This window comes from Larimichthys crocea, chromosome XII, assembly GCF_000972845.2.
Source record: "Larimichthys crocea isolate SSNF chromosome XII, L_crocea_2.0, whole genome shotgun sequence".
NCBI classification, from domain to species: domain Eukaryota; kingdom Metazoa; phylum Chordata; class Actinopteri; family Sciaenidae; genus Larimichthys; species Larimichthys crocea.
The window spans coordinates 15389561-15413329 of record NC_040022.1 but is presented as its reverse complement, the minus strand read 5'-3'; the positions used below and the strand labels follow the sequence as shown (position 1 = coordinate 15413329).

Sequence of the window (23769 nt, the reverse complement as noted above, 5' to 3'; positions counted from 1 at the left end):
CCTGTGAGAACCGAGCCTGCTCGCACACATTCATTATTAAACTTTTCCCCTGCATGACTCATTTTTGCCTTTTTGTCATTTCCACCCCGTGACTTTTCTTATTCCCTGAAACACTTTTCTTTTCTCTGTTTCTTTAACTCAGTCCACATGATAAAAATAGCATCTTTCCACATCCTCCGCTTATGTTTTTCTTTTTTTTTTCCTTATAACATCTAAATACCCGCCTCCTTACCTTTATGGATGCATGCGCGTAGAGCATGTCCTCCAGGCTGAAGTGGCAGCAGTGGTTGAGGTTGTTCCTGCAGAACTCCTGCACCAGCTGGAGGTTGTACAGACTGTCGGCCAAAGACATAGTCTCCTTCAGGCAGATATCTGCTCAGCCAGGGGAGGGGTCAGGCGGACACACAAACACACACACACACAAAAGGGAGGAGGGGTTTGGATAGGCCAAGCAGGAAGGCGAAGAAAAGATAAGGAATAGTTTACGTTTTAAAAAAGAACACATTAGAGGAAAATGACCCTACTTTATGTGTGCCATATACAGTAGCTGATTTTAATCGCACATAATCACAGAAACAATTCATGCCAAGTTTTCAAACTGTTCTCAACTCCCTCTGGATGAATCATCAGGATTTTTATCCCATGACGTTACTGTAAGGACGGCCCATGCGTGTGTTTAATGTCGAACAGATCAGACAACCAAACTTGATGTCACTCTCTTTACTCGCTTTACTGTAGTTCTTTATTGTTTTTTTTAGAATAAATCAAGCTGCCAGCAGGGAGACCTCAATGAAGTTTAACTCGCGTCCACATCTGGTCCACATGTGTATGAGCTCCATGTGAACTACATTCAATCCCGAGCAGCAACACGAGAGTTGTTTATCTTTGAAATAGCAGCCAGAGACTCCTCTAACGGCTCTCCGTCACACGCCCCTCGTGACCAATCACAACCCAACCCTGGGCATTTTTAGAAATGAGGGCGCAGGCGAGCTTGAGAGGAAACAAGTCTTTGTTTCTCTTTGTCTCGCACTCCTTCTCCGTGTCTTTTCCTGAATCCTCTCTGCCTCACAGTGTCTTTCTTGGGTCAGTACCCTGAGTGTTATTCAACGTTTGTATCATTTAAGTGAAACAACAGGATGCTTATGTCTGTTGTATTTTGAGATTAGGGCACTGAAAACTATAAAACACTTTCCGCAAAAGGCTACTGTTGTTCTACTGAATTCGCTCACTTTGTTATACATTCATAAGGAAAGGAGCCTTCAGAAAACAAAATCATAATGAATACACTCTTTGTTTGAGGCCCGACTCTTCAAATGTAAAGTTGTACTCAGAGCAGAGAGAGCGTCCTTTGTGCTGAGACTGAAAATCACTGTGGTTAAGCTCATTGTATGTAATTTGACTGACACTGAACTGACTTTGGAGTTTATGAATTGTGACAATTACAATTAAAAGAGGGCGTGGTTAGTGAGGTCAGGTGGGTGTGGTTACAGGTTGAGGTGTTGATCCCACCTTCCAGTCTGACAGCCTGTGAGCAGTAGAAGTGCAGCAGGGTGGTCAGGGCACAGCCGTCCGTGTTGTCCTTCAGCAGGTTCTCCACCAGAGGGAGTGATGGAGCGTTTCTCTGCTGAGCGTGCTCCTTCCTGTAGCGAGCCTGAAACCATGGCAACGGCATAGCGACATCACTAATATGTGTCATCGGGGTGTGGATATGTTGTACAGTTTTCTGTCTGATTGTTGGTGCGGACACACTTTTATCTGCATGCACCTGCACGCACACACACACACACACACACACACACACACACGCTCACAACTCAATCACACCCACTCACAGACAAATGTAAGTGTTAATTTGAGGAATCTCAAGCAAGGGATGGGCTTCAGGCTCAACTCAAATAATGCAGATTAAATCGGTCATGCAAATAATCAGCTGCAGCATCAAGAATTACAGAGTCGTCTTACATTTGTATGGATAAAAGAGATGCACGTGTCATAACACTAGCATTATTTTGCGCCCTTTGATTGCTTGTGAGGAGTGGTTAGTTCTCTAAGAAGAAGGAGAAGAGGGACAAAATGCATGTAGCAAATGAATGGTTATCGATGTTATACATCTGATATGGAGGGGAGTGGGTGCTCTAAATCTCCACTGTGCTGCTGAAGCAGACAATGCATGTGATATAGAGTTTAATAATAATCTATATTAGTGCATCAGTCCTGCCTGCGGATTTATTGTACGCCTCTCCGGGCCTGTAAAAACCAGAGAGTCGATACTACATATGTCTTCAGGGCATCAGTGCATCCCAGTTTGTGCATAAACACACAAGAGTGGTGTTAAATATGCATTTTACAAGTGATATTATGGAAGCTGTAATCACTGGTTTCCATAAACAGGTTATAAACTGCATCACTGATTGTTTGTTCTACAGCAGCTAATTCAACACATACAACTGAAAGAGAGGAAGTTGCCACTTCTTTTCAATGTACAACACAGACAACAGATAAACTGGTAATATGATATACACAATAGGAATATCTTTGTTCTTCGGGTAGAGTTTCCAACTCTGAGAGTAGTGCCAGTTTATAATAGTTACCACATCAATTAATCAGATTACTAGGAATGTGGAGAGGCCTGTGGCAGGAAAGGGTGGGAGGTGTCTGATGAGTGCATAATGGGGGTTGGGGCCACATGCAATGTCAAGAGACTATGAGGGGAGAATGTGAATGGGCATATCGTTGCAGGTTTGGGTTTAGATGGAGAGGAGGTAGATGGTGATGGTTGGTGAAAAGAAGTTCCACAGAATGGATGGACTTACAGGTACTAATCTCCAGTACCATTTGCTAGGAGACTTGATGGTAGATGATGATTGGACAACAACAGGAGAGAGTTGGAGAGGTGTTAGGCCAACAGCACAAAAAAAATAGTTTTGCTACTACAGCTGAGACTTGGAGACAAACCCTTTCTCAGAACTAGAAAGAAGAGTGCATGTTGTACCTCTGCAAAGGCTGCACATTCATTAAAATGTCCATGCATATATACAGACATGCAAGAAATAAATACACCTTTAATTTGAATTTGAATGAAGGTGTCTATTTACTTCTTGCATGTCTGTGTATATATATATTTATCGGTTTGGATGTATTACAGAGATAGAAAATCATGGGACACATGGGAGTTACTTAGTCGTGCCATGCACATACATGTGCCTAGCCCATATATATCATAAAATATCAGAACTTCTTACATATAAAATTACACTGCAAAAAAAGAACTTTGTCTCCCCTCCCAGACCATGCTACATAAACTGCTTTCCTAAAACACAACTCATGTTTTTATAATCATCCAACCACAAGAAGTCTCTAGAGATGAAGATGGCATTTTACTAAAAGGCATTGCACTCAAATAATCACATAAAGAGCAATTAAAATAACACACCAACAGACCACACAACACTAAGAGGCCATGCTAGTGTCATTGTGAAATGTCAACATGCGAACATGCTCCAAACAATGTTAATATGCTGAAGTTCAGCAGGTATACTGTTCACCAGCTTGGTTTAGCTATCCTAACATTTAATCATTTGTGAGGTCATAAACAAAATACTGGATAAATAAAACATTTGACCTGCTGGTGGTGCAAGAATATAAAGGGGTCGCCAAAGTCTGGAACATGAATTTCATAGTGATTCATTAAATAGTTGTTAAGGTATTTCACCTGGGACCAAAGTAGTGGACAGACTAATATTACTATTCATACTGTAGAGCTACACTGCTATCATGGCTAAAAATAAATGAACCACACAGAGTACAGATTTCAGTATTTCAGGGGAAATGTTCTTATTTAAAATGAAAACTTTCTAGTTACCCACTGTTCAGACATGTTCACAAATCTGTTCCACAGATTGTGCAGTAAAATCTATCTTGTACGGTTATTGTGGATCTGCACCAAAATGTAATCTCTCATTTCTTGGCTTCTGTCCTCACATTCCACCAAATTTTATTGAAAATCTGTTGAGATGTTGTTGTTTTTAAAAGAAATGTTGCAAACAGACTTTTATAACTGTTGCTTTAGATTCGCTTATGATGATCCAACATGTCCGCTGTACAGACTTTCCACTCAGTCCTATGTGTAAGCACATGTTAAGCACAAACACACATTGCACGCACAAAAATCCTGAGCACTTAGTCATAAGACCACAGTTAAAGATTTTTTCACACCATCCCAGAATAGACAAGTCTTTACTGAGAAGTGTCTTGTGCTCATTTAATAGTGTGTGTGTGTGTGTGTGTGTGTGTGTGTTCGAGGCAGTCTTACGAGTGTGTGTATGTGTGAAATTATCTCCTCTGAGAATGTCCTACTCAGTGAATAGACTTCTGTTGGAGTTGATAATGTAGAGAGGGAGCTGTGTGATGGAGCATGGAGTAGGAAAGCAGCTGACTGACACAGAGTATTCCTCACACTCTTTAAAAGACCCTCTTCTTCTTCCCTCGTTGTAATTTGTTGCCTTTGACAATGCCTGAGTGTGTCTGTGAGTCAGTCTGGAAGAGGGTCATATATCCTGTGTGTGTTATCATCTTACAGAGCAATCGGAGTGAGGCCGTGATCACTCTCACTATACTGACACAAAAACAGATAATGAGCACATGAGAAAATTTGCCAAGAAACTCCCACAGCAGATAAAAGCTCCCTCTAAATGGATTTCTCAAAGCATCCCGCAGCTCTTTGAAGAGAAAGGTAACTTTCCCATATTTTATTATTTTGCTTGCGGTGTGCCTTTGTATCATCACTTTGGCCAAGATGAATTGGAGATAAACTGTGCACAGACATTCATGAAGACCTCAGGGTGATTCTGAATGACTTTGGTGATCCCTGAGGTTTTTATTTAGCACCATCATCAGGTCAACTAGATACCTGCATAACTAACACATCACATCAGCCTCAGCTGTACTCTGTGCTAATACATGAAATGTAAGCATGTTGACATGCGAAACTAAGATGGTGAACAGGATAAACATCACCATGTAAGCATTGTCATAGCGACCACGTTGCCTGCTAGCAGCATGTGTGTGTAAGTGCAAGCTCACAGAGCAGCTAGTATGGCTCTTAATCTTGTTGACTTAAGACAAAGGTTAGACTGTGCAGCTCTTTGAGCAGGTATTGAAACACAGGAAGTTTACCTACAGATTCCTGTTTGAGTTCAGGTGAATTGAGTTAATATTTATTTTTCCTTTTTTTTACCCTCTGACTGTCACCGTCACAGAGCTGACCCGAGGCAAAGGTCATGACCTGATAAGGCCCCCGTGCTTGGAGCTTTATGGTTAACTGAAGTGGAAGAGGACAGTAGCGGACTGCTGTGTGTTTGTCTCAGTGGACTGACTCTTTGTGTCACACGGACCTTACATAACAACATGGCCTGCAGCATGACAACACTGCCTCTGTCTGTCACCGACTCTCTTTTGCTACAGCTGACAAAGTTCCTGAGTGTCTCTCTCCATGTCCTCCACCCTGATGTCATTTCTCCCATTGCCCTCTCTCTGATTATCCCTCCTCACTTTCCTTCTCTCTCTCTCTGTCTGTCACTCTTTCTCTCTTCCTCCGCCCGGCACATTTCTTTGTCTCCTCTAAAGCAGCAGTGTCGTGACTCTTGCCAACATTTCGCAGCTGGTCCGAGACTGACTGAGCTCATCTGTTCCTCTGATTTACACTGTGCCGTATGTGTGTGTACATATCATTTGTGTCCACGTGTGCCTTGTGTAGATGCACACATGCCTACGGGTAGTAGTTAAAGACACAAGTATGAGAAGCAGAGCACAAAACTGACAAAAAAAGCAAATTAGATAAAGACACAGGAGAAAAAAATGTTTCGCTTTTTTTCGTGCTATTCTTAAAGGTCCAGTGTGAAGTATGAAATATGAAGGTGTTATATAGAGCCAGTGTTTAGCTTGTCCATTGTGGAAAAGTGTAGAAACTCTATGTTTACAAATATAAAAGGCTCTAAGATCTTACTTTTGGGTAATTATACACTAATGAAAACACATTTATTCATGTTATATTCCATATTTTAGTCCTATACATCTAAAACACTGGATCTTTAACAGAATAGTTCAACATTTTAGCCCAAAGACTAAAAACAAAGGGAAATCAGCTACCCTGGTTATTCCAGTAAGTAAATTCAAAAATACGCTCATTAACGCTTCACCAATTAACACACTGTATCTAGTTACGCGGTGTAACTAGTTACTGACAAACAACAGCTCTTCTGTGTGGTGTCTGCTGGTTGCCTGGCAACCTCCCGACGATGACAAGACTCGTTACTGTTAGGAAATAACAGATTCAAGTGGATTACAGTGTTGTATAGTGTATGGATTGAACAAAGAGAGATACAAGCTCTTACTTGGTGAACTTTAACGATGCTGGTCGGTGTATTTTAAAACTTCAGACAGAGACAGGCTAACTGTTTCCCAGTCTTTGTGCTAAGCTGTACTTAACACACAGATATGACAGCGGTATCAATCTTCTCATCTAAATCTCAGCAGGAAGTAAATAAGTACTAAAAGAATTAACGGTAATCAACCACAATTTGTGGTTTTAGAGGGCGATATGTACTGTAACTATTTGTTGGCCAATAACAGCTAGGGCGCAGTGACTTCTGTGATTTTTACATTTGACTGGAGATAATAATGCGGGTAGGAAAGAACCAGGCTACTTTTTCCCCTTGTTTTCAGTCATTATGCTAAGCTAAAACGCTGACAAAATATTTAATTATTGCTTTAACCACTCTTATATTTGCATACCTGACGACTGAGAGTTTGCGTTAGTGTGTGTGTTTTTACTTTTTGTGTTGTTGCATTCGACTCCTGGAAGGAAGCCTCTCTCAGTTTTTGCTCTTCGATGAGGATGTCCCTCAGGTGTTCATTCACCTAGAAGAGAGAGAGGAGGGAGGGAGAGACTGAATGGTGAGTCTGTGTTGAAGAGGGGAAAAACTTGAACATGAGAACAAGAGGCTCCCACACATCAAAGAAAAAACGTTTCACCACCACCTCTGCCTATTAGCCACTGACACTAGACATAATTGTAACCCAATATCCAGCACTCTGCTGACTTCCAACTCAAGCCCAGTGTAGAAAGCACTTCAAAGAATACGACAATAGTATTTTTTTATTTAAAAAGCCACCTTTTTTTTACGATTACTGCTCCTCTGTCATCAAAGGTTCAGTACAAGCAGTGATGTAACATTTTGGCCTGGGGATGCACATGGTCGCTCGGCCAATCCAAACCACGGCGTGCGATGTCTCAAAGCTACACAGGGAGACACGTGTTTCTTTGAATGTGTATGTCTGTAAATGGATCTTACATGTGTATCTTCCTGCCTCTGGGCTGGAAAAAGGAGGACCAAACACATGAGCTTCTTCAGCGAGGAATGTAAGTGATGACTGCACATTTAATGGCTTAATTCATGCCGTGCAAAGTAAAATTAGGTCATAGTTATCTTTTGAGGCTTAAACATCTCCTGCAAGGATGGTAAAAGTAACTTCAAGTGTCTGAATAATCTTTGACGCTGTCACAGATTAGCTTTAACTGCTAACTTCTTAAAAGGTTACAATCAACTCTAGGTCCAACTTTACCCTTCCAATCCTGCTTTAGTAGACCGGAGGAGGTTAGGTTAGGTCAGCCATGTCTTATCTCTCTGACATGATTACATGTGGTTTGTGCCAATGCTTCATCTAGTTTAGTTCAAAAATATTAGATTTTGAAACAGCAGTGGAGGAACTGAGTGCTGACACACTTCACTTTCCAACGCCTCTCGTGTCTCCTATATCCGGAGTAAAACAAAGAACAGTGTGTCCCTCGTTGCAAAAGGCTCAAGGATGTGTACAGTTGTTATCCTCTCAAATGAGAAAGCACATGTCCTTGTGGTTTTGTGTGCACACAAACGTACTCCTGTGTGTACCTTGTTGATCCAGGTGATGATTGCATCCTCTGTGTCATAAGGCAGCTCCTGGATGTGCCCGTCACTGTGCGAGGGTTCAGCGGAGGAGTACCTGTTGATGCAGGACATCACCCTCTCCACGCTCACCATCTCCACCGTGTACGCCATCATCAGGGTATCTATGAGCGCCAGATGGGAACTCTGTAGAGAGATAAAGCAAAACTGTAAGGACTTTCCTTTCCCACAATTAAAGGCCTAACTTTATATAACCATGTTGGTTGGTTGGTGTAGAAACAGATGTTTTCATTCAACAAAATCACAGATATGATCTCAAACTTTCGTTCTATTGAAAGAGAAAAGTATGAAGTACTTTGAATACAGCCCCAAAAGGCGTTTAAAACAGCATTGTTCAGCAATTATGATTTGACTATAAATAAATAAATGTCACACGTCCTCTCAACAATCTGCCATGTATCCACCTCACTTTCATGCAGCGTGTCAAACCTGATAATTTCCTTGAAATTGTGTGAGGAAGCCACTCAACGAGGCTAACGATAAGCGAGCTGTTTATGAGGCTGCAGCATTACACATTTCAAGTAGGGGTTCTTAAAGAAAAATAAGGAGCAGGTAACAATGAGGAGGTCATTTCCCTTGAAAACAAATTCTTGGGGCACTGTTGGAAAAAGGTGAGCATTACATGTTGGTGTTATGTAGTGTGAGGCAGAGGCGATATGCAACAAAACAAAAAAAAACACACAAACTGGTTTCTCAAATTTAAAACTGATCTTCATTCGAGTTTCTGCTGATGCATATTGACACCGTGATTTAAGAGAGACGTTTTCACGTCACCCTGGCCACTGTGTAATTGTTTGCTGTGTAAGCCACGATCTTTGTCACACACACTTTTTTAGCTTATTGCGTACTATGTAGCAGACCTAGGTTACTATGAAAAACCATGCTGCAAGTTTTGCCGTCTGTCCAAGCCCTCTGTATCATGGCATCTGAAACCACTCTGTACTGTGCATGAAAAAGTACTTTTATAGTTCATGCATGACGTAATTCACTTTATGTGAGTGTTTTTTTTTTTTTTTTTTTACCAGCCATCAACACCTACACAAAGCTTGACATTCTCCTGGCCTTTCTAATCCCACTCCAAACCAGTCAGACCAACAGACCTCCCCTTCCCTTTCCTGTCACGCCACCAAAAACATTTAAACGCTCTGTGTCTAAGTGTGTGTATGTGTGCTTACGAGTGCTTGTTGCTTACCTAAGCATCTGTGTGTGAGTCCAACCTAACTGGACAAACATCTGAAGTCAGGTGCTCCATGATCCAGGAGACTCAAACCAACAGACACAAACAAGCAGTGAGACCTCGTCCCACCGAAGCCCGTACTGTCAAGCACAGGCCTCTATTCGTAACCGCAGAGCCTTATGTAACAGCCAATGTGACCAAGTGTTTCCCCAAGAAACCAACAACCGACCCAGTGCTACAGCTCCTCTTCTGCTACTGGTGCCTAACGTCAGCACCACATGTTGTTCTGCCAGCGCAAACAGACGGCGTGTACAGAGGAAATATGGCTGTTAAAAACAAAGTCCTCATAGAAGTGTTGAGAAACTGATGCCAGAAAATATGTAATTAATAGTTACCTTATCACCTAATCTAATACCACTATTATTTTTTAATAATTTCATTGTTTATATAATGTCATAAAACATTAAAAGTGACCCTCAGAGACTAAGCGAAGCGGACTTCAAAAAAAGAAATTCTTACATATTTGGTATTTTAACCAATTGTTGAACTGGTTCATCAGTTAAAAAAATGTTGATTTATTTCTGTGTGGATTGATGAATGAGCGTTTATTCAACAATCTTAAAAATCTTACTCTCAGCTGAACATTTACTTGTTGACACTGACCTACACAAACATGTGTGCTGGCAGACATACAGTATGTTGTACTGTATGTACTGTACTAAAGGCTACAGCGGTTGTGTGTTAAACTGGTAGCCAGTATTGTTTGTATTAGCACTTGAACACAGAGATGCCACATTACATGAGTCTGATATTGACCTGTCTATGAAAACAATCTGCAGATGCTGTTTTGAATTCCTGCATCTTCAGGATATTGCCGGATATTTCACATTGCGTGAATTCTCCTCCAGAGGTCCTACAGACAGTCTGGCTGACAGCAGCACTGACAGTCTGACAGAGAGACAGACAGACAGACAGAGAGAGAGAGAGACAGGCCAAGCAGCTTAAACTGAAGCTGGAGATCCAGAAAACATGATTTTAATGAAAACCCACTGAGCTTTTTTTCTGCGATTGAAGCTTTTCTGAACTCATTTACATAAAACCCCTAAATCTTTAATGTCGCTAAGAAGCTTGTGTAGGTGTGTGTGTGTGTGTTCAGAGCACTTGGTGAAGAATCCATATGAGTTTTAATGGTGACGACAAATCACTAATTTATTTAGTTTCATTAAGATTTTTGTAAATCTGCATTAAAAAAACACAATTTAACAGTAGGGCAGGGTAGTCTACATTTTTGGGAGAGCGGTAGGGTGGAGTCTTTTATATTAGTAGTATAATAGTGGTATTGTATAATACAGTGTGGAACTCCCTTTAAAACCACAATGTATCTGTTTGTGCAAAGATTAAACAAACAAGTTTTTACATTAGTGAGCTTTAAAAGGTGTGTGCTAAGCTAAGCTAGCTCCATAATTAAAACACGAGTGGCATGAATAGTCCAGTCTAACTGTGTGTGTAAGAGTTGCATTTATTTTTATTCACATAATTTGTTGATTTTTTTCTGTCTCACCACCTCATCCACTATCCTGGAAGAACAGGGCTGCCAAAAGATACCGTCATTGACCTCAGTCGACCTCACCCGAGTCAGCGGATGAAAGGAATCTGCAAACGCTGCAGTTAAAGTTTAAAGACACTGAATGAACTGCATCTTATTTTCAAATTATGTTTATTTTGCAATAAAATCTGAGCAACAGTGAACGACGAAAAAACTCTCTGGAATCGTTTTTGGAAAAAGGGCTCAGAGGTCTGACATGCTGCACAAGCACTCTCCATGTGGTAAAAACAAAGGAAACTTGGAATAAGTGTTAAAGGAAAAATCCAACCATAAGTTATTTGCCACTACAGTGTGCATTTCCCAAAATGTTGTTCTTTTATCAACACTGGGGAGGTCCTTGCTTTTTTTTATTTGCACTTTACGACTCCAGACAAGAAGTGAAGTAATACTATTATTAATAATAACATCTGCCTGTTGCTTTGTAAATGTCTTGACAAAGGAGGACTGAAACTTTGATGTCACATCTAGATTTGTTTTTTAACCAGGTTATTGTTCCTCTCGTCATTGTGTATTCACTGCACTGTTTGGGACATTGTGTTCGGATCTAATCTACATGTGTGTATGCATGTGCATGTGTGCATAAGAGACAGACAGACAGACAGACAGACAGACAGACTGTATATGGAGCTGCTGCTTACACATCTTCGCACTGTTCTCGTCTCTACTGTTGACACTACAGCATGGATTTAAAAGACATGCTGTCTATTATCCCTTCACAAAGACCTTTGGTGTGTGTGTGTGTGTGTGTGTGTGTGGGTGTGTGTGTGTGTGGGTGGGGAGACGAGTCTAAACCACTCATGGTGACAGACACGCCTTATAAGGCTGTGGAAATGGCACACACTGGCCATAAAGAGCTGTAAAGACCTGCAGTACACTCATGCACACTATCTAACAGGAGCATCAGTATTCATTCCCACTACTGCTGTACGGGTGCATGAGTCTGTGTGTTTGTGTGTGTGTGTGTGTGTGTGTGTGTGTGTGTGTGAGCGCCCTTGATCAAAGGCATCTATAGGAAAGCAGAATACAGCTGAGCAAACAGATAATCAAAGTAACCTAAGTGTCTTTTCAGCGCAGGTACACACTCAGAAATGACCTACATCTGAGCAGCGCTCAAGTGTTTTTATTGTGCAACTTTACACCTACATGTCTGGCTCTATTGAGTGTCTTATTGTGTGTGCTGACAGCTAAGATGCAATTGGCCAAACTACCTGTAAAAATAACGACCACGCTTGCTATCTCTCTCTATCCGGCAAATCTTTCAGCAATATTTGGCAGAAAGCTACTAGAGTCTAGATTCTAGACGAAGGCACACGCCCCTCTGCAGGAAAATTCAATTACCGCTATGTTACTCTCTCTCTCTCTCTCTCTCTCCGTCTCCCATCACTTGCAGCCCTCTGTGCTTTAACACACAGAGGGCTGCACGTGTGAACATGTGCAAACCAGAAAAAAAAGTCCAAGAGAAACAGGAAGGTAGGGCTAGAAAAGGGCACATGGGTCTTGTGCACATGCTGGAGGTCTGACAGCTCTTTGGAGGAGTGTGTTCATGTGTGTGTGTGTTGGGGGGGGGGGCTCTCATTTGTGCACCAGACGTGCTTTGACTCAGTGAGACCCCACCCTCCACCGTGCTGCAGTAGTGCACATCACGTCCTCCTTCTCTCCTCTCCTCTCCTCAACCCTCCCTGCTCCACATGTACTCTGCTTTTCTCCTACCCCGTCACCCTCCCCCCTCTTTCCAGATGGCCATATTTAATAGTGGGCCCTTTCCATTCTGTTCTCTGGCACACACGTTGTCCCGCCTGCCAAAGAGGCAATACCTTACCCTCCTCTCTCGTTCTCTCTCCTCTATCTTTCCCCATCCCGCTTTTCCACAGCTCTTCCCCATCTGCCTCCTTTCCATTCGTCCTCTCGCAGACTTCCACACTCACCCTTTCCTCTCTTCTCTTGCTCTACTTTCCTACTTCCTCCTGGATCACTGCCAAATGGCAGTCCCTAAAACTCCATTCCTCCCTCCTTCCCTCTCTCTCTTTATTCGTCCTCTGACAGACTGCCACGCTCCTCCTCCTCCTCCTCCTGCCTGACATGAGTTATTTCTCTGTTGCACACTATTTGGAAAACCATGAGGTCATCATTTTCTCTGCAGATATACCATAACCCAAAATGAAAAGCCTTCACTTCAGCGTGACTGAAATGATCCTGCTGAGTCCACAAATACACACACAGACAGACGGTCCCTCTACTTTGCAGAACCAATCTATTAAATTGAGAAGGGCACAGAGCAACAATAAGGATAGACAGAGTAACAAATTGCACAGATGTGCAACACACAAATGAAGGTCAATAGTCTTCGGGGGTCGAGGGGCTACAGGCTCCATTTGTCTGCTTAACACTACCACTAAATCACCTGCCATGCACACAGAATCACAGACACAGCCAGGGACTACACGTTTACTTTTATAGGTGTCACAGGATACAGGGTCATTAAGCGTTGTACCTGATCACCGCCTGTCACTCCAAGTTTCATGACACTCTTGATGCACAATCGATGTGTTTTGTAGTGAGAACAATCAACTGCAAACATAAAAATGTCCTCGACTAGTGACTTTGAATTACCCTCTAGAGCCGTAAAAATGGAGAGCACAAAAAGAGGCCAAATAAAAAACAACCTGAGAGAGAGAGAGAGAGAGAGAGAGAGAGAGAGCGTGGGCACTGGTGCTGCTTGATGAAATATGTTTAAGCTTCAATTAAATATTCAGGTGATAAGAATGTCCCAGTCTCATTTAATCCATATCAGTAAGAGTTTGCATGAGACAGAGGAGATATTAGAAAAGGCTGAAAACAACAGGAGGCGAGAGATGGAGACAGAAGATGGAAGGTAGCAAAAACACACAGACAGAGAGAGAGAGAGAGAGAGAGAGAGAGAGAGAGAGAGAGACAAGAGAGTTGAGAAAAGAAACGGTAAGACAGACAGAGCGGGAGAGGGTGGGGGAAGAGAGAGAGAGCGTGCACTGCAATGCAGACACCTTTTGGCGTCAGCAGAAGTGCCCGGTCTGCAGCCATGCATGTGCTAGCAGTGTGTCTGTATCAAGCTGCCACAGACTCGCCCTCCTTTCTTCACTAAAACACCATAAATTTAACGCTTTTTGGGCCTCAGAATCTCTTCCACTCTGCTTACATCCAGTAAAAGGTGACGGTGTTTTGTTCTAGAGCTGTAACAATGGACTGATTGGTGGATCAACAGAAGATTATGGTAACTGTTTGAGTGATTTCTCAAGACGAAATGCGGCAAATTAGCTTCCAGCCTCTCAGATGTGAGGATTCTCATTGTAAACTGAATATCTTTGAGGTTTTGGACTGTTGAGCAATAAAAAGACATTACATTGGGCTAACACAACTTAAAAATGAATACATTCAGATATATATCAGATTGATATCAATCAATAATGAAAATAAATGTACATGACAATCTTTTTATGTTCTACCATCCATTGCTGCACACAACACTGACAACATACAACAAGAATATCCCTTGGTGGTGTGAGCCAGGGCATGTTTGCCCGATGCTGTCTAATGACACAGAGACCGAACAGTGAGTAATGGGTTGCTATAGGAAACCCGTCATTAGCGGTTGTTTTGCTCTCAACGGACAGATCTTGGAGGACAGTAGGACACATGGAGCGGCACACACAAACACACGATCATATAACCCACTTATTCTCCACGAGGGGAGGACACAGCCAAGCACACAGCAACATACACTGGTACTATAGTCCCGAAACAATTAGCGGATTAATCAGTTAGTTGACTGACAAAATAAATCTAGAGCTCTGAAAAATTGTGCCATTTTTAACTTGTTTTGAACATTTTATAGACAATTTATGGATAATAATCCTTGGTGATAACTCTGGTTGATATGCTTATGTACTTGTGAGATGTATGAATGAACAGAGATCTAAATCAAGCGATCCACTTCCACACATCATCACATATCTCCACTACACATGTAGTGGAGTATGAACGTGCACATACATTTATGCACATGTTTTTAATTGGTCAGATCCACTCACCATGTGTATAGGTGTGCTGGTCAGATCTCTCTCAGTGACCAGTCGGTCCTGGTCAGTGACATACAGGCCTTTCTGGGCCAGAGCCTGGATGACAGCGTTGTGTCCCAGTAAAGGTTTGACGGCATCACTGCGAAGGATCAGGCTCCCCGCCCGGCAGTAGAGCTCTGCAGACTGTAGCAGGCAGGCCACCGGAGGCTTCAGGTGCTCCTGGTTGTACTGGTCCCTGTATAAAGGCTCGGCCAGTTCCTCTGGTACTGCATCTAAGTGAGAGAGAGAGAGAAAAAGAGCAGAGAGGATACAAGGTTAGAGTTCCTTCTCTTCTCAGACACCAACATCGACAGAGATGCAAACAGTAAATACATCCAGGCAATAAAAGAAGATATGTTACAATTCTTTCTATAGTTCACTACCTTCGTTGTTGTTGCCATGGCTTCACTACAGTATATTGTAGCTCAGAGCCACGCCTTCATGCCCACAACCAGCTCCAAGCTTGCGGCACACACCCAAAAAAAGATGACATGCACCACGAAACCTCCTGAACATCATCACTTTCATTAGCCATGACGTCAGTTAGAGGTGAAAAGTTTGCAGACAGAGTTTTCTCCATTACACTAAGAAACACACCAATGTCACATGTATATTTGTTGATGCTTATCTCCACAAAATGCATCTTGTGAGCACAAAGCTGCAGCGTGTGTGTGTGTGTGTGTGTGTGTGTGTGTGTGTGTGTGTAAAAGATACTGTAGCCTATGTGTGTAGGTAGAAGTTTATGTTACAAATATACAACGCATGCAGTACCCAATCTTGTGAAATTGATTTAAAGAAAATAGCTGGACACACACATACACACAGCTACGCTTCCAGGAGTTACATACTTTTCTCTCTGACTGTGTTGTTTCTTAACCACACATTGAGTCAAAGTTATACTACACTAGTCATCAATCTGTCATTGGATGACATACATACTCTATGCACCTCTATCCTCTGTGTGTCAGACAAGACCATTGCATAGGAATGTGTGTGTGTGTGTGTGTGTGTGTGTGTGTGTGTGTGTGTGTGTGTGTGTGTGTGTGTGTTTTAGAACACTGCATGCTCCAGTATGAGTGTGTATTCCTGGTGTGTGGGGTCATTTCCTTTCTGGCTGCCTCTGAATCACACTGAAGGAAACAAAGGACACTAAAGGAATCTGTCTTAAAGGTACAGCCTTCTGTTCTGTGTCCAAAACAACAACATTGTAGAAGCAAAAGAGCTCAACAAAACAATATAATAAAAATGTAATATTTGAAGCTCCATTAAGCGCACGATCGAACCTCTGCAGTTTTCCAGCAGCTGTGGTTAGTGCAGCCCCCTCCCCATAACCCTGCGCTGCGTGATAAAAAGAGATATTTAGAGCAACAGGCAGATGTTGAACCACATCAACATCTACTTCATAACAAGCCCTCCTGTGTCTAGTCACAACTATTAAATCCATCCAACTTGTGTCTGAATGCCTATAAAGCTAATTAAAGGAGCTGCACTTAAAGGATTCAACCTCGGAGAATACAAATTTGGCAACTAAAGCGACATCTCTGTGAATTATTATAGTATCATGCTAGAAATGGTTCATCACAGTACACTCTTTCACCCAGAAACCTTTCACAAAAATACAAGTTTGGCATTTTGCGTACACATAAGCGGGCTACGATAACACGGAGAGTTTTTCTAGAGTTCATGAAAATCTGCCTCGTCAAGTAAAAACGCTCTCCTTTGTGCTGGCCATCAAAGAGGAAACAGACAGGAAGTAGCTGCCACAGGAAGTCCAGGCATGAGAAGACTGCTCCCCTGGAGCCCCCTGGGATCACAGCTCAGCATACACAACATCACGGTCAGCAGAGTTTATCTCTGCTCTTCAGGCTAACTCTCTTTGAAAGAAAAAACAATAATAATAATCTAATTAGTAATCTGTGCTGACAACTTGTGATGATTTCTAAAGTTTTTATAGAGATTATAATATTATTTTTGGCTTATATGTTTGTACTCGGCTGTTGGCTTACTCTCCATAATAAAAAAATACTTTTAACCATCAATGACATGTTTTTTTTTTGGGCTTCTTTGGGAAACCAGCTGTGAACATGACACTGACATACCACACCTTTTAGTCACCTTTTAGGGGAACTAGTTGCTCATTTTCCAAACCTATCATTCACTTAGATTCATATCTCTGTCCTCCTCAGGAATATAAGTCCAATATTCGCTCTCTTTTTTAGCTGTATTTGGTCTCTACTAACTCCTGAGGGAAATATCTGCCTTTTAAGCTGTCATTTGGTGCTGGGCAGGTAGTGTACAGTTGGTTCTCGCTGCGGCTAAGAGCGACTCTATAAGTTATGAGCCATAAAACCAAAACAATGACCTGAAAGAGGCTAAAACGCATACATACAAAACCACATACATGTACTCATGTCCAATGCAAATGTAAAAGATTTGTTGGTCCAAAACGACCTGCATGTGTTTCCTTCGTATATACAATAGGAGTAATTTTAGGTTTCAGTGTCTTTCTCAATGACATATGGACAGCTGGGGGCAGCTAGAAGCTGTGCGTCTAACAACAAACCCTACAATTAACAGCCAGGCCCGCTCTAACATCTGAGCTATAGGATAATAGCATTTTACTAAATGATGGCTGGCGGCTAATGTTTATTTCTTGTCCTACACTGGAGCATGAGTTAGCTTCTTATTTTAAAGCACCATAACATATGAAACACAGAGACGCAGAGAGCCATTAAAAACCCTTCACTTCAAGGAAGAGTATTCATGTTCACATGTCTCTTACGTCATCTGACTTTACTGATCAGTTTCCTCATAGCTTTAAAAGAAACCCAGCATTCATTCCTTATAGCTGGAGAGGATACTCTCTTGGCGACCCATGGTCATCTTTGTTTTGAGCAATACTGATAGAGTTGAAGAATTCCCTCCATCTAATCTTCTAAATGAGCTGAATGAAATCATTGTGGTGTCTGTGCTGCAGCGGATAATGTGATATAAGCCTCTGGTGTAAACTCACCATCAAATTATAACTTAGATGTCAAAAATTTCACCTGCCCGCTTAAATTGAGCCACTTGAAATCTGTCAAGTTTCAGGATTGATTAAATATTCAATTTCAAACCACAAAACCACAAAAAGACTGAACCTACGCTGAGGTAAACAAATGCACAGACAGTGACCAGTAACCCCCGGCTACATTAGCCCTGAAAGAACTGTACAAAAATCAATGCTGCTCATGCATTGATTCTTAAAGTCCTCACGTGATGTTTGGGCTTCACTGTCCAGAATGATGTACATGCTGTCCTTACATCTGAGTTTAACACACAGACGGACAGGAACTAGTCTAGAAGCCAATCATGGTTCAACGCACACACGCACACACACTAATTTCAGAAAAAGTCCAGCAGTTTCGAACCAAACAAGAGAGGGCGTAGATGTACTTTTAACAGGTTAATGAAGCTTTTCTTCTGGAAGAACTGGAAGTATTATGTGTGTAGTATGTGAGTATATGTGTCTGGCGGGGATTTTTAACAGTGCTTGAATACATAAGGCTAGCACTTAAGCGTTATCGTTAAAATCTGGGGCGACCTCTGTTTGGTCCTTTGCTGACGGGCGTTCCAACTTCATATGATGCTAATGTGGAGACACGTCAAGACTGTTAAGCTCTGATATCTATTATACATGCACTCAGACAACTCCACATGCACAGAAAAAAAGTCCACATCTTCAGACAGCATCTTAAAACCCATTTGTGTTCCTTTCTTCTGATTTTCACTCCATTCTGCTTGTTTTTAGTGTCCCCCACATCCCATCTTCTTTATCTCCCTCTTACCTCCTCTTTCTTACTATAAATCACTTTGTAACTCCAGTTTTGAAAACCACTGTGAATATTTTTCTATTTCCTTGCTTGTTAAAGCGCTTTATTTTCATGCTCTGTTCATTTTACGTGTGCTCATGCAATCTGCATCTGTGTAAAGTTTTACTACAAACTTTCAGCAAATGAGAAAGTTGTTACATCTGAGCATCACCAGATTTAAACCATCACTCATCCGTCCAAACTAGGCCAAACAGGGCTCTGAGGACTAGTTATGAATTGGGCCACAGTTCTCGGCAGCGCTCGGAGCTAAAACTGTGTCACTTGGAGGGATGGGGAAAAAACACGGCGGCAACAGTACATGCTAACAGCCGCAGGTCTCACATGTTGCTGTCCTCTACCTTGTATGTCTCTCCACCATTTTCATGTTCTCTGGGAGTAAAAACAACAAAAGAGTCACGCTGGCCCGTTTGGCGCTCACTGTTGGATCAATAGGTGTGATTCAGACGTCTGCCTTTTGATCTGTCTCTTTCTAGGTTTGTCTGTCCGAGTACTGTACATTGAGGAGCAGCCGTTAAAAGCATTCATTAGGAGCTGGAGTAAACCTCTAGGCTGAGAGCAAGCTGGAATTACTCTTTATGAGGGCAGGAGGCCAGAGCTGCTTCCAGACCACACTGATGACAGGACACAGGCCAAAGCTCGGATACATGGAATAGTTACTGACATACATATCCATATGAAAACATCATTGTTACTGTCATGAAAGGCAAAACAGTCCTCTTATACTGTGAGCAGCTATTTTACTGTGCTTGGAAAGGAAGAGAATAGCTGAAACAATCAGTCAAATAGTTGATAAACAGAAACTTGATCTCCCACTACTTTCCCTATTTTCAGCTTCTCACTTGCTGTTTTTTTCTTTCTCCTAAATTACAGTAAACTGAATGTCTTTGTCTTTAAGACTTCTGGTCAGACAACGTTTTAAGACGTCCGCTTGAGTAAAGACAAGGAGTGATGGACGTTATATTCTGACATTTTATTGAGCCAAAGATAAACAATTTAAGTCATTTTTAGAGTAAATTACGCCAATCATTCTCTGTTTCCAGCTTCTTAAATGTGAAAAATTCTTGTTTTTCTTTCTTTCTTGTGAAACGAAATATCTGTGGAGTGCGGCAAGATAAGTTAAGATGTCATCATGGCCTTTAGCACACGTGATTAGGCATTATTCACTATATTCTGATAAAATATACCTAACCCTTTTTGCAGATTCTCAACTTTCTTAACTCTGCTCAGATTTGCTTCTTTTTTGTCTTGTGTGGTAGAAAACTAAATTAATTTTAGTGTTAGATTGTTGTTTGGACATTTTGAGATGTCACCTTGGCCTCTAGGAAAGCGCGATGGGCGTTATTCAGCATTTTCTGACATTTTTATCGTCCAAAATATTGATTGTTGGAATAATCTTCCAAGTAAAAATGCTTAACATTCCCTGTTCCAACTGTGGGCCTAAACAATGTTAAAAAGCAGCCATGCTTCAAGCTTTAGGAACGTTTGATGAGATATTTTGAAACATTTAATTTGCCTGCAAGTAAAACAAATAGAAGGAAGTCATTGGATTTCTGCACAGGAGATGACAGGAGAAGGGCAGTTGACTGTGTTTACAGAACGACAAGTACATTTGAACTTCTTGTACTGTTCATCAACCCTTAATTATGCATTTGAACTAGCTTCTTACATTATAATATTTTGTATTTCTACATTTGTTTCATGGTGTGTGAATGGATATTTGTATGTATTTGTACTTGCATCAAAATGCATTGAATCTTCTGACATTGTTGACAAATTATTCAATCAAAAATAAGATTGATCGGCTGCAGCCCTAAAGGCAAGCAGAAGTTAAGTCCTTGCATCTGTTGATCAGCCATCAAACAGTATAAGCTGACAATACAGATCCGGAGACACAGAGAGTTACATAATAGGTTTGGCCTAACTTCTGCAGAGGGGAATAATTAACATTAGTCATGCAACAGGTTAAACTCAATAACACTGTGACATGAGCATGTGATGTAGAAGATCTCACCAACTCTAGAGATAGAGATTGATGTGAGTTTATGGATAAAGAAGATAATCTGACAAATATAAATTTGTATTCATAATAACAAGAGAATAAGGCAGTGAGTGTCTGATTACAGGCTGTTGTTTACACAATACTCCCGCCTCTAAACACCCTGGTCCAAGTCATCATCAGTCCACATTATTACACAAGTTAGATGATTATCTTAACAATGTTTTCCACTAATCTAATCCAGAGATGAAGACGATTAAGAGGCGCCACCTACCCGAGCCGAAAGCCTTGGCCACCAGCCACGTCAGGCTGCATGATATCTTGGCCCTGGTAAAGTCATAGTGATCGAAGCTCTTGATGGCAGGGACGATGAAGGTGCGTCTCATCCCTCTGTCATCTGTCGCATCTCCCATCTTTTCTGTCTGTGTGTGTGTGTGTGTGTTGTCTGTCTGTCAGGATTCACATACACAGTGCAGCTGGAGGAGCAGTCAGCCTGAAGAATTCCTCCTGACTGCGGATGACATCCCGTCCAATGGAATTCAATGCAGCAAAAATTTCCCTTCTCCAGAAAAAAATAAAAAAAACTTTCAGCGTGGCCTTGATTTTTTTTCTTTTCTTTCCTTTTTTTTTTTTTTGGAGAGCACGACGAGTTGGATATAAATAAAAAAGGCGCTCCTCTCTCACACACGAACCATCCTCCAGTTTTAAGTAATATTCTTAAAGCGCAGTTCAGGAGCAGGATTTCTGAAGATTTCCTCCGCTCCCTGACATTATTCTCCTCCTCAGGTTATACATAACGGAGCGGCTGTGCGGCAGAGGAGAGGAGCCACAGCCCGACACCAGAGGACACTATGATCAGCTGAAGGCGCTCTTCGTGTCCATGTTGTTCCTCCTTTTCTTTTCTAACTGTTTTCCTCTCTCTTCTATCTCTCCGCGGCGTCTTCTCTGCGCCTTTCCTGCCGCACTGGTCTGGAGGATAGAGCGCACTGCGCATGCGCGGTCCACCCACCCCCAAGTCTATTCACTGCCGCGACAGGAGTCACCACAGTGTAATACAAACCAAGGTGGAGTTAACTCCAAGGAGGGTTTTTGACTAACTCCCAGATGTGGTTTCCATGGAGAAGTGGAGGAAGGAGGACTTTAATTCTTCACAACATATATTTATATAAACAGAATGACTGTATCCTTATTCTAGACATTTTTATTAGAGTTTTGAAAAGGTTGAAAAGAATATTTAGTGTAGTGTAAGCATGGTTGCTTACTTTAAGAGTGACCCTCCCACTCTATATGATAGATTTGATTACTATTGAGACAAATTTAACAGATAATAATAAACATTTCTAATTTGTTTTGTTTTGTTTCACCTTATTTTGACAAAGCACTGATATAGTAACCAGTGAGAAAAGGCAGTTTAGTTTGTCTTTTGTCCAGTTTTATTTGTTAACTTTATTTTTATCATTTTAAATGATTTTCTGATATGAGACGTGAAGATCAGATAGCGACGATAGTGCCTGATCAATAAAATATATTACTGATTATTTTACACTGATTCTGTTGAAGGACGTTCGGATTAGGAAAGAGATGCTGATTTCAGACTTAAGCACAGTTTCTTCTGACACAAGTATTTGCATTTTGTAAGACTTTTATACCACTACATTACACCAAACAGACAGAGTACGTACTTTCACAACCCTGTTTCCAAAAAAAAAAAGTTGTGTAAAAATGTGTGCAGGGTGTGTAAAAATGTAAATAGAAACAAAATGTGATGATGTGCAAAACATTGAAACCCCATATATCATTGAAAATAGCACAAAGACAGCCTCATTAATTGTGAGATGTTTGTGCAGGTGTTTTCTTTTAATATTTAACAACTTCCCCAGTCGTTTGTTGCCACTGTCCCAACGTTTTTTGAAATATGTTGCTGGCATCAAATTTAAAATCTGCATATATTTTTTTCCAAAAACAATGAAATGTCTTTATGCCATTTTCAATCAAATAGGAAGTTTCAATGTTTTGCACACTTATCAGAGATTACTATGAGACAAAATGATGAAAGAAGGGCCGAACCTGGGCTGTAGGAGAGGGTACACAAGATTAAATAGTTTAGGCTGAATTAGATCGCACAGAAAAAAGAGTCAGTGATCGGCTGGCTGATAAACAAAAACAAGTCTGAACAAAGAGGACACCCCTATGGCAGAAAAAAATACAGAGACATCTTGTTTTTGTGACTTATCAGGGATTAATGAAGCAAAGATTGACGTGAGGTACAAGCATATGACAGAAAACATGTTTGATTTTTTTACTGTACGTATGTCACACCAGAATGACACTTAAGCCTCCTCTGACGCGAGGTTAAGGCAGAAATGAAGCATGAATGTGAAATTAGTGCACAGACATAACCTGGTCATCCATATCACACATATCCTGAAGGATTTTCACCTGACAGTGACAATATGACACATTTCTTTAGTTGAGAACCACTGAGAACATTAACATAAACTCAAACATCTGATCATTAAAATTATGTTTTTCTTAACTTTTTAAATTTTATTTCAATACATCAGTACTACTACATTGTTAGATTAGATTATACTTTATCCCACAAACAGGGGAATTCGCTTATTGCAGCAGCAGAAGTGTAATATACACTACAGAATTAGAGTAGAAAGGGCAAAATACAACAAACAGACAGAAGTATCTTATAACCTACACAATAAACAAAAAGCAGACATCACTTATAGCATCATTCTCCACGTGGATGGCACTTAAGAATTAGAAAAATGTAATTATAAAGTACCTTCAAAGTGCATCAGAAAAAGCACTGCATGAGGAAAAACAGACAGATAACAAGGAAGTGCAAGAAGAAAAGTGTTAATGAAGTGTTTTTACCTGATGTTGATCCTCAGGTAGTTTGTATCACAGCTTGTCCTCATTTTTAGTCTGAAATATTAAAAGCAGCCTGCAGTTTGGCTCACAGAGATTTGTGGGTAGGTCACAGTTAAGCATGAAAGCAAAAACAAAAAA

The 23769-nt window shown here is 41.1% G+C and overlaps 1 protein-coding gene across 4 annotated transcripts in view; it reads right to left on the bottom strand.

Annotated features, from left to right (window-relative positions):
• camsap2b (calmodulin regulated spectrin-associated protein family, member 2b) overlaps nucleotides 1-21742 on the bottom strand; it is a 32446-nt gene extending 10704 nt beyond the window's left edge. For 2 of the 4 annotated variants that reach the window (XM_019262238.2, XM_019262240.2), the window contains exons 1-7: nucleotides 21020-21742; nucleotides 14851-15110; nucleotides 7950-8129; nucleotides 6832-6918; nucleotides 2814-2846; nucleotides 1510-1651; nucleotides 233-372 (exon numbers count right to left, since the gene is read on the bottom strand). In XM_019262238.2, coding sequence (XP_019117783.1) covers nucleotides 233-372; nucleotides 1510-1651; nucleotides 2814-2846; nucleotides 6832-6918; nucleotides 7950-8129; nucleotides 14851-15110; nucleotides 21020-21158 — 981 coding nt within the window. In that variant the 5' untranslated portion in view covers nucleotides 21159-21742. The remainder of the gene's footprint in view (nucleotides 1-232; nucleotides 373-1509; nucleotides 1652-2813; nucleotides 2847-6831; nucleotides 6919-7949; nucleotides 8130-14850; nucleotides 15111-21019) is intronic. The other 2 variants (XM_019262239.2, XM_019262241.2) reach the window with 1 other exon arrangement.
• Nucleotides 21743-23769: the final 2027 nt, after the last annotated feature.